Source organism: Oxyura jamaicensis, chromosome 6, assembly GCF_011077185.1.
Source record: "Oxyura jamaicensis isolate SHBP4307 breed ruddy duck chromosome 6, BPBGC_Ojam_1.0, whole genome shotgun sequence".
Taxonomy (NCBI): Eukaryota; Metazoa; Chordata; class Aves; order Anseriformes; family Anatidae; genus Oxyura; species Oxyura jamaicensis.
In genome coordinates this window covers 23,068,199-23,080,111 of record NC_048898.1, presented here as the reverse complement: position 1 = coordinate 23,080,111, position 11,913 = coordinate 23,068,199, and the positions used below count along the sequence as shown (strand labels likewise).

At 40.9% G+C, this 11,913-nt stretch overlaps 1 protein-coding gene across 1 annotated transcript; it reads right to left on the bottom strand.

The window, feature by feature from the left end:
• Positions 1-1,064: 1,064 nt before the first annotated feature.
• On the bottom strand, positions 1,065-11,833 carry TAF5 (TATA-box binding protein associated factor 5). Its single transcript, XM_035329480.1, has 11 exons — positions 11,256-11,833; positions 9,816-10,053; positions 8,417-8,732; positions 7,585-7,748; positions 6,989-7,124; positions 6,345-6,465; positions 5,259-5,388; positions 4,377-4,541; positions 3,785-3,962; positions 3,460-3,637; positions 1,065-2,950 (listed from the first exon to the last, which is right to left on the bottom strand). Exons 1-11 carry the CDS (start codon positions 11,785-11,787, stop codon positions 2,733-2,735), a joined length of 2,376 nt encoding a protein of 791 aa, XP_035185371.1. The 5' UTR covers positions 11,788-11,833; the 3' UTR covers positions 1,065-2,732.
• Between the last annotated feature and the right edge of the window lie 80 nt (positions 11,834-11,913).

Genomic DNA, 11,913 nt, shown 5'->3' with positions numbered 1-11,913 from the left:
TTTTTCTCCTTAAAGCGTATAAATGGGATCTGGTGACATGGAGGTGTTACATTTTTTTAGATCATGAGATTGAATTTAGTGCAGTGCTTCCTGAGCACTCCTTTGGGAGTATTTTGTCTTGTTCTTGTAAGCTGTCTTAGTCAAGGGGTCAGGAAGGAGAGTGGGAGGAATTGGGGGGACCAGAACAGTGAAATACAGGGTTTTTTTTACTAATTACGGTATTTGAGCTTTTTCTGGTACTGGCCTCTCTTAAAGAGGTAACTGCAGCGTGAAAATAGCTTACTATTTGCTGTTACCGAACTGTTCCAACCCTACCTGTTCACAGATAGTAACTTAAGTAGTTCAGTACTGTTTCTTTTCTGGACACAGTATCTTAATGAGATTTTCCTACCAGATAGGTATATGCAGCCCCTCTGTACCCACCACTAAAGGTGGTCTATCATGTTCTCTACCCACGGTCTTTCTATCCCTCAATATTCAGTAAAATTCAGTTCTTTAGTTTTCACACTAGTGCTGACATGAATGTGATTATGCAGCACTGTGCCTCTTGGAAAGCTGCCAGCAGCAGGGGTTGAACCTAGGACTTTCGATTCTCAAGCATGCTGCAAACATAATTCCTAAACATAGGGCATCAGGAGATGGGCACAGTTGCTTGGAAAAAAAGGGAGAAGGTAATTCAAAGAAATTACACAAGGTTCTTGTGCTCTCCCACTCTCATTAGTGTATTCTTAAAGTCATTTATACATGCTGGCCCACCCTTCTGAATAAAATCTAGTGTCCTAAGAACAGGAATAAATCTGTCTTATGTTTACACCAACTGCCTCTGCTCTATACAGCTTTCCTGATAGGTGGTGGTAACTGTAATGCATGTAATTAGCTAAAATGTATCATCTGCCACTTGAACTAAATTTACATTAAACAGTTGGTCATCAGCTACAGCACTTCTGAACTACCCTGTTTCTCTCAGGAGTACTAACATGTATTAGCAGCATTCTTGCTTCCATTGCAGCCATCAAGGGAAGAAAAGTATCTTCTCGTAACATACAGTCTATGAACACAAGCTGTGAGGTTTTAGTATTTATTATACTATCAAAAGTATAAAACTGTACAAAATACAAAGGCAGAATGTGGCAGTGTTTTCTTTAAGCTGTCAAATTTGTACATGCTTTCAGGTAACTTGCTTGATTCACCGTAATTAAATCCAACGGGTTGTATTGGGTGCTAGGAAATTTTGAGGTACCATTCCGCATAAAAAAAAAAAAAGAAAAAGAAAAAAACACCACACCTCAATAATTTCAATAATTTAGTTTTAAAGAAAATACTTTGTCTTTAAAGAAAACTTCCAGGTGAATTTCCTAATGAATTTTCCACCCTTTATCTTGACGTTTAATGCCTCTAATGCACCTTTACTCTAAGGGTTAGAGTCAGAGAAAGGATGATAAGAGGTAGTTCTCCATTTATGTTACTTTAGAAATGTCAAGTCTTGTTTTTCACGTTTTCACTAGAGACTCAGCCATTATACAAGGATCCATGCCCTTATTGTCATTAAAAGGGAACACAAAACAGATTTCCTGGTATAGAGCTTGTAAGATTAACAACAAAAAAGGAGGGGAAGGGCTTTCTTTTGGTAGTGATGTTCCTGTTCAAAGACCCAAAAAGTTCTATCTCCCAGTGCTTTGCATATTTTACTTTTCCTCAGAATCAAAGCTCTCTGCTTTACTAGTTGTCCAGCAAGACTTACTGGGGTGGTTTTCTGGGTGGAAAGTATCTCACCAGCAGATGAGCTAGCCTTTCAAAGCTGATAATCACACCTAGGACTGGTTAAGCTGCTTGCTCTGTAATAATGTTTCAATGTCTTGTCCACTAGTTTTACAGTTTGATATACTAAACAATATGGACAAAGGATGCAGGTTTTTGAAGCTCTTTTAGATCTAATAAGACAGGATTAATTCCCCTCTTTTTAAAAGTGTGTGAACCATTTTGGCTGTGCCTCAGTCCCTTCTCCTCAAGCCCCTCCAATGTGTTCACACTGTATTTCTGGTTGCTTATCACACAGCAGAAGCTACTTGTGAAAACAGAATAACAAGATCTGCATTTCTGATACCTCAAAAAAGCACAGGAGTTTGAAATCTTTTCAGGACTTGGTGCTTGGATGCATAAAATCCGTATGTAACTTCTCCACAGTTCCCCACAAGCTTCTGCCTGTTGGGCCTATTTTTTCAATGCCCTATTTGTTGCTGTGATACTCTCACTATACCTGTTGCCCAGCCCAGGCTATAGTGAATTAAACTACATTCTTTTCTGAACAGTTTTTACCTGTGCTTGAGACTGATTAAACATTTGCCAACCCTAAATTAAGTGCTTTAAAAAAATCATTTGAGAACACATACCAAGGCTGTTAACTTCCCAAAAGTTTCAGCAGAGCTCAATACCATCTCTGAGAGGAGACAGCCATTTTCATATACATACATACATATATTTTTTATCAAAAGCACCATGAAACAATTCCTTCCTTTAAAGCCACGATGATGTCCTGTCAATCTCCAGCATTTTCAAACTGTGGATAAATATGAAAGCAGAACTCAGAAGACGCTGCTTGAGTTAGTTTACATAGTTTTGTTTTTCCTGCAACAGACCGGTGAGGTCCACCTGTACAAGACATTCCTCCTTGTCTCACATCCTGAGGTCACTACTGCAACAACTTGGCACAGCCAGTCTTACAGCTTCTCCATTTACTGTGAACTGTAGGCTCCTGCAGCTAGTAGCAAGTTTCTGCGGGTAAAATGAAGATGTACAACTGGGGTTGATTTGGTCATGTATGTACCTAATAATAAGTCCTGTGAGTTTTCAGGCAAGTTTATATGTCCAGTGGCTGTAGTAAAGTCATCGGTTTCTAAATCTTCAAATGCTTTCACGGCATCCCATAGTCGAACTGTGTTATCCATTGAACCTTTAAAAAAAAAAAAAAAAAGCAACAATTTAAAGTCTTTTATATACATAAAACAGTTATATAAAAAGTTGCAATAGAGCAAGTCAGTAAAACAGGAAAACAAGCAGCTCAAAAAGCAGGTTTACTCAAAACTGAATACTTAATGCCCTTGAAAGCATGCTCTCATCCAAGGAAACAATTTTAACAAGCCTTGATCATAGTGAATGCACGTTACAGTTCTCACAATTGCAGCCTTGGTCCAGCCACTTCTTGTCTGCCTGAGAGTTATTTCTGACTCCAGTTTCCTCCCCCTGCACTGCACACAAACCCAACCTTCACTCTCACCTAACTTGGTAACACCTTTCCATCAGTTCCTGGAATACTTTCTACTAGCAATTTTAACTTGCTGCTTTTGCTTACGGAAGCGATTCTCATTTGCCTTACTCGATTTAAGGAATCGTTCCATTACATCGTTCCACTTCAGACTGATGGAACACAATGGAAGCTTCGTTGTTTCTACTGAATTTTACCTGATGCTAAGATTTCCCCATCTCTACTGAATCGAAGCGCATAGATAGTGTCAGTGTGCCCTTTCAATTCTCCAACCATCAAGCCATGTCCGATATCCCAGAGCAGAACTCTGCCATCTGTCGCTCCAGTAGCCAGGAATCGTCCATTAGGAGAAAATGCCAACGAATGAATTGGTCCCTAAAACAGACATCGGGGGGAGGAAAGCCAAACTAGTTAAGTCTCAGCATTTTCAGCCAGTCAAGCTGTACTCATTTCAAACACTACTTTTCAGAATCCCACCACAAAAATAAAGTCACTTTCACACAATGAGTGATGTGCCTTTACCTTATGTCCAGTGAATATTCTTACACAATTCCCATTTAAGACGTCCCAGAGCCGTACAGTCCTGTCTGCTGAGCCAGTGGCAATATAGTTAGAGTTGGGATGAAATCGGGTACATGTGACATCGGCAAGATGGCCAGCAAATATTCGTAAAGGCTGGTAGTGATCTGTTGCCCACAGTCTGAAAAAGAAAAGCTTTATTAATATAAAGTGCCATAATAACATTCAGAATCTGTTGCACAATGACGAACAAAAGGACATAATTAAGCAGTGGTTTCTTACTGATCACTTTACTGAATTAGCAGGATCTATTCTGGAAAAGTACACTTTTCAGAAGGGAGAAATAAAGAATATTCTATCATGGTTAGTAAACAACAAGAGAACACTTGTAACAAGCCAAATAAGAGGGCATTATTTCTGATGTGTGTTGAATACGAAAAAAAATACATTAAAACATTTATTTAGCCTCTTAATTCACATGAAATAAATTTATTTCTTTTTATAGGTTAAGCTAGAGTATATCAGCTAATCACTTTCAGGGTTAATTCACCACAAAAATGACCTTGACAAGTAGAGAACTCATCTAGTTTCTTACCTAGCCACTCTGTCATGTCCCCCTGACACAAAGTAATACCCATAAGGCGAGAACTGTGTATCCCATACTGGATAATTGTGTCCTTTATAGCCCACCAAACATGTGAATGTTTGGAGACTCCACAATCTGACTGTGCCATCCTCAGAACAGGACAACAGATAGTTCCTGTAACAGGAGAAAGTATAGAATGTTATATGTGAAACTTACAGACTGTATAACCATTGCATAAAGTCAATAAGAATTCTATAAGAAAAGCTGTGCACTGGGCAGCTGCTCTTTAGCATCTCCCAGATAAATGAGCATTTTGGTGAGGTAAACAATAGTAAACAATTCAAGAAGAATCCAGCCCTAGACCCTTATGCCCAAAAGAGAGACATTTGAATGCTGATGACTAATTCTGATGATATGGCAATAAAGGGAGGGGAAAGCTAGTCTTTGCTCAGGAACTCCATTTATGTGGAGGGGAAAAAAAAAAGAAGAAAAAAGACAGCAGTAAACACATAATGGTACTTCAAAAAAAATCTTAAGGTAACTAAACTAAATGACAAGATTTGCTGAAAGAAAATTCATACCATGTTCACCTTCTAAAATCATAACTACAAATTCTATATTCATGTTCCACACAAAGTTTTCTTCTCAACTGTGTTTTGGTGATGGCAGTCTCGTGTAGCCGCTTGCACATGAGCTATACTTTGGACATTTAAACCACCTTTATACTGTCCAGACTCTCATAAGTACATACTGTTTTTTAATCTCTTGTTTTAAAGAATATATGAGAATTGCTTTAACCTGGGGAAAGCTGGATTAAGAAATGATTGCATCTCAGAGCATACAATTAAGACTCAAGCCAAGTAAGCTAGTTAGCTTGTAAACTTATTTTACCTATCAGGACTGAAGCTGGTGCCATAGACAGGTCCACTGTGACCATACAAAATCTTCAACTCACTGGCTGTTTTCTCATCCATGATCCTCTCCAGGACATCATCTGATTCTTTGTCGATTAGACTGAGGTCTGCAATATTTTAAAGTTCACATATCAAAACTGCCAGAAGTTCAAAGACAAATGCCATGAAAACAAATAATATTTTCTCTAAAAGAGGCAAGTACATCGTGAACAGGACAAAACACCTTGGATTTACTAATTTTGAAATATACAATGGCATTTACAACATTTTTACTGTTGTAAAAGGTGAAAATAATGTTTTACACAAGTAATCACTCCCTCAAGTGATAAATTAATCCTAATGTGTACTGTTTTTCATACATACAGTGTTCAGCCTTGAGACAAACTTCATGAGATGCCATATTTTTGTCTTTTCCCAGAAAGTTAATATACTACAAATGTTCTTTTCAGGCATGTTTTGACAGCTGCACACCACACAAAACTTAAAACAACTTTCAGCTTGTAGGCTGTTTTTTGCTGAACATTGCAAACACATTTCAGTTAAATACCAAGAATAAGAACCGTTCACTTGGTATCTAGCTTCTAACACAACACACTGTTACATACAGAGCAGAATTAAAGAAGTCTGGTTTTCACAAATTTGCCTAGGTGTTGCGGTATAGGATATTTTCCTTCATCCTTCTCAAAGTCCCACCCTTTAACTTCCTCCAGGGTACTTCTATTTTCTTCCCTAGACCCCCTAAACCCAACTGTCTCCTACACACTATAGCACCACCCCCTCAAGAAGCAAGATGACTATTTCCACACTATTTACGGCTAGTTCAAACTCTGTGCTGGCTACCTAGCAGCAGGTTTACACAACCAGATTTCTCATACCTGTAAAGAATATATATATTTCTAATGGTAATACATAAGATGCAATCACACATCTGTGCGCATATTGCTTCTTCAAAATGACAACATCTAACTGCTGAAAACAACTCTCCTGACATGATCTCTGTTCACACAAAACACAGGCATCACAAACAGTACATGCTCATTTCAAGTGTTATGGTCTTAATTACCTGCTGCTGCTTTCACACTACGTAGCTTTTTCGGAGTCACAGACCACACTCTTACTGTAGAGTCAGCAAAGCCTCCTACAATCATGCTAGAGTCATCTGTAATATCCACTGCAGTTAGACCCTATACACAAAATAGCCATTTATGTTGTTTGTATCCTTCATGATGCATTTCAAATATTAATAAATCCTAAATGCTAATAAGAAAATTAACTAGAGTTATTTCCAAAACTTAAAAAAAGAGATTACTCTGAGATAGATTGGACAAAAGTATACATGTACTTGAAATAAACAGATAAAAATTCTTGCACCGTTAAAAATAAAGATATATAAATGAAGCACAGTTAGTGCTGACAAAGCCATACTTCTTTCCAGTGCTTTGGTGCAAAATATCTACTGTATTCTGTGGAATACACTTAGGACCACATAGGAAAAGTAAAAAAAAAAAAAAAAAAAAAAAAGGCAATATCAGAACAAATCCAAGGAATGTGGAAATGAAATAGTTTATTAAACTATATTAAATTTTTCAATGCTTCTTCCAAATAACGTGATAACCCCTGTCAACTCTGCTAAGTCTTCTTTCTTAATAAAGGTGTTTAGTGTTTTGATTCCCTCTTTCATTTTACCCAAAGTCTTCTTTTACCAACCTGGTAAGCATTAAGGAATGTGTAGAAGCAGATGGAGGGCAGGCACTCTGGGCCAAGACGCACACGTCTGGCAGCTTCCTTCACATTCATTACTTTATCCAGTTTGTCAGAGTCTTTCAGTTCAGGCAGAGGAATTCTACAAGCACACATTTTTACGGACTAAAAGCACCTTCCAGATTGTCAGTTTAAACAGAGAAAGAACCTTCCCATGCAACCCTATACTTCAATACTCAAATAGGAAAAAAAAAGAATTTGGAAAAATAAAAGACTATGGAAAAGACTATCTGATGAGAAAAAGAGGTAATAACTTTAAGAATTCCAGAAAGGCAGTGGAACAAGGTAAGTAATGAGTATGACCTGAAAAGATTAGCTGGCAATCAAATAAAATTTTATCAAGGAAAATCTAGATCGACTTGAAGGGCAAAGGCAGAGGGTTTTATGCTAAGCTTTCCATAACCTCCCTTACAAGTCTTATGGCTGAAGCTGGCTACAGCTGAAATGGCCAAAGAGCTAAAAATGTCATGTAACCAGAGATGCAGATTTGGCATGACAAGACTGGATTTAACAAGACTTCTCTACAATCATTCCCTTGGTACCTGTTTTGGGGAGGAGCATTAGGGTCTTGTTTTTTACTTTTTGATCCTACACTATCTTTTTTAGGTTTTTTCTTCTTTGGTTTTCCTTCCTCGTTTTCTCCTTCTTCATCTTCATCATCCAAAGGCACATCAAACTCTGGTTCTTTCAATAAGCCAAAGAACACCTGCAAGCCAATAAGACAGTTATGATGCAAAACTGTAACGGCTGTTCTTGCTGAAAACTGAGTTTTGAAATGGAAATTTATTAATGTTATAGTCAAACAATAGAGCTGCCCCTTTAAAACTGGTACGTTTAGTATTACCGCATACACTGCTGTTAGCCTGTAACAAGTGTAGTGCATGTTCTGCTGTTTTACCCAACAACTCATCTCGACAACTCTAAGTTCTCACCTTACCTCTCAGCACTCCCCTAAAGCAAAATCCCTACAGCTTATATATTTTGCCAAGTACTGTGACACTACACTATCAAGATCTACATGAACAGTCCTTGCAGTTACAACTGGCAGTAAGAACTACTGCTGTTGTACAAAAGGAAGCCAAAGACACAGGTGTCCACCTTAAAACTAGAGTGATTCAGGAGTTTAAGTCTAGGTCAGTGAACAGAATACAAAGTTGTCTGTCACAGGGATTCAACAGTTTCTTCTACATGACACATTTTGATCTCTCTGCTGGGGCCAACAGCTATTTGTACAGTTATTTTCCTTTCTTCTGTTCACGTTGTCTTTTAAGATCTCAAGTGACAATAGTCAGTCTAGACTAAGTAAGGTGTCTTCCTGAAAAACTGCTCCAGAACTGTTCCTATAATAAAAGCACAACAATCTTTCCCTCCTACCTTTGCTTTATTTGCCTCTCGTTTTGCCTCCCCAGCCAAGCTTCCAACCATGGCATCTATCTGTTGTTTACTTCGAGGCATTCCGTCAAAGATATCAATGTAGAGATGTTCCTGAACAATGTTCCAGATCTGATTGTTCTGCTTTTCCTGCAGATGCCTCTTCAAGAGTTGGTAAGAGTCCCGGGAAATACGCAGCACAAACTTGCTCGTTCGGAAATCCAGCATGGTCTCGTTACCTTTCATATGTTCTTTTTTGGTTAAACTAGATAAGACACGGAGGTCATCCTGGTAATAACACTCCTGATCCCCATGAAATCTACAGAAAAAAAATTAACGTGACAGGAAATGATGCTCTTGTAATAAATCTTGTAAGTGCACATTTATTTACATCACTTTAACATGAAACATATGTAAGTACCTCTTGGAAGCTACTAACTATGGAATTATTTTTCTGATGAAATAAATTTAATCCTGGGGGGAATAGATCAGTGACTTAACTGTATACAGCAAAAGTATTCAACAGGAGAATCTCAGCGAAATTTACATGCACAAAGGGTTGCCTGAAGTAAATAGTTACACTAACATGCTTATTTACGTAAATGAAACCCAAATTTGTGGTATCATGAAGTAGAAGGCATTTCTTATGTAACACTACCTGGATGCACTTTTCATTCTATAAATATGCACATTTACCACTGAGTATGTTTCTCATTCTCCACTCACATTATCTAACAGCTGACATTTATCTATAGAAAACAAGCTTTCCATTTTTATTCAAATCACGTTATAAAATACTCACAGCAGGAAACATCTTTGCTATTTACAGACCTTTTTTTTGCTGACTGTATTTGGGGAAGAAAAAGTTACCCTTTTGAGCTGAAGTATTTCATAATCAGTCTGAACCCAGAAAGCAGACTGCATTTAAGTTTTTCCTCAAGCGATAAAGAAATTAAATATAGTAAAAGCACAGAAAATGGTGGGTGAGCTATAAATTAATTCCTTTAATCCTATTAGGAGAATTTCAATATAGATACTGTGACATCAGCAAACACTCATAGAATACATTGCTCTGTCATCTCAGTGCAATTTTATACTGCTAGAAAATGAGCCCACAATCTTCCCCTAAAGTAGCATCATCTCCTCGTTGATAGCTTGAAACAAGGTGCCGTAAAGACTGCTCAAAATCTGCATGGGTACAGTTCGAATGTAGTTTGCACAACTTTCTAACACAGGAGGTTGGAAAAGGATTAAGAACAATTACAGTAATCCACAGTATCATTAGTTTGGATTCCAAATCCCTTCAGCATTAAAGAATAATGCGTACACACACACCTTAAGCTCAGACTTAATATAAGAAGCAAACAACAAATAACACAAATCAATAATGAAAACAAGTTACCTTTCAAAAAACGACTTTGCCTCACTCTCGTGCTGATTGTAGACCAACTCCAAGTACATGTGCACAAAGAGAGGATAAAACAGTTGAGACAATTCAGCCCGATGACAGTCCAGCGAGCACTCAATGAAGTTTTTTAATCCACTGTAGTATTCCTCGTACAGCGTGGGGTCCCCCTGCTGATTGTAGGCGGACAATACTGCGCTCACATCTGGCTGATCTTCCACAACACCTCCTCCAACTGCAAAAGCATTTAACAACAGCTTGTAAGACTGCTTGACAGAGCTAGCAAACATACAAAGGCTGACAACAACTCTGCTAAGGTGAGGCGCTCGAGCAAAACAGAATATTAAGTCTTGTGCTTGTTCAGCCTTACAGTGAAACGATACAATTGAGAGGACAGCAGTAAGGTAACTATAATCCATCAGCCTATTCTTCAAGCACCCTTTGCCATTTTTTGTGTTTTCCCTGCCAACAGTTGTCTATAAGGTATTTAACACGGTGCCTAATTCATCTAAGGTAAGCGGAAAGAAGCCGCTACCATCACCAGAATCAGAAAGGCTAAAAACTGTCAAATGAGGAGCTGAATCTTTCTAAGCCAGTAAAATACATCCACTATAATTATTTTGTTTCTAGTAACCAAACAAGTGGAGTTCATCAAGCAAACAAGAACACTGCAGAACCATTAAAGGGCAATGACTTTTTGTCACTTGCTAACACTCCATAGCAGTCATTAAACACTTTCATTGCTTTGTTTTCTGTATTAAAAAAAAAGACTTCACACTATACACTTACTTGAACTCAGATACATAAGTTCCCAAAACACTTTCAATATTATATAAAGCTGCCCTACAAAACACCTTGACTAAAAGTACTTAGACTTAAAATATCTGTAGGACATTTCAAGCAGCTGGCAACCCCATATATGAGAAACGTTTAGAGCCTCCTCTATAATTATCTTATGGCTCTTTAAAACACAGCCTGTACATCAGGACTCTGGTCTTATCCCTGCAGCCACATCCTGGACCATCACCTCGAACTACAAAGGAAACATTTATCCTCTTACAATGCTGTTAGCTAACAGGACACAGACAACGGGAAGCACCCTTCCCTTTGACAGTGCTCCCTGGAAGTATGAGATCCCCTACCCTTGGTCCCTTCCTCCAGGAGACACACTCTGAGAGATCGCACTCTCTTCCCAAGTTGTGTGCGGGACTGATGGACCCAGGCGGGCCCAGGGTTGCCCATCGATGATGAAGCCTAACCCCCAGGGAGTGCCACCCTAGGGGAGGCACAGCCTGACCCCTCTCCTCATGCCCTAGCATCAAGAAGAGGCTACGAGAGGCACGAGCACCCCAAATCCCCAAGGGGCCCCGCTGGACTGGGGCAGCCTCCAGCTCCCGCCTGGGGCAGCACCGCCTGCATCTCCCGCTCGGGCCCCACCTTTCCCCGGCGGCACGGCGGCTGCTGCCGCCACCCCGGGGCTGGAAGAGGCGACGGTGGCGACGCTGCCTCCTATCGAGATGGCGGCGGCGGCGGTGACCCGGTTGAGCAGCGCCTCGCTGCCGCCGGCATCCCCCTCGCCGCCGGCTGCTCCCAAAAGCCCGGCTCCGGCGGGGCTGAGGGCAGCGGCTCCCAGGTCGTCGCCGAGCAGGCGTGCTTCCCGGCGGAGGATCTCCTCGGACTCGCGGAGGTTGCTCCGCCGCAGGAACTGCAGCACGGCCACGAGCGTCTGCCGGTCCAGCGCCGTGGGGGAGGCGGCCGGGCCCGGTGCCGCAGCCTTAGCGGCGGCCGCCGCATCCCCGCCGTTCCCCGCCGCTTCCCCCTCAGCCGCCGGGGTCGGAGGAGCGGCGGGGGCTGTGGCTGCGGCGGCGGAGGCCGGGGGAGCGGCGGCGGGGGGCTGCGGCGGCGTCCCCGCCTCGGGGTCGGGCTTCACCGCCGCCACCTCCGGCGGCTCCTCAGCTACCGCCGCCATCTTGCATCGCCCCCCATTCGCCGCCGGCGGGCGGCCGCCGCAAGGCGCGGACGCTTTTGCGACAGTCAGGGCAGGAGCCGGGACCTCGCGGCTTCGTTTTGCGACGGTGCTAGGGTGGTTTACGGC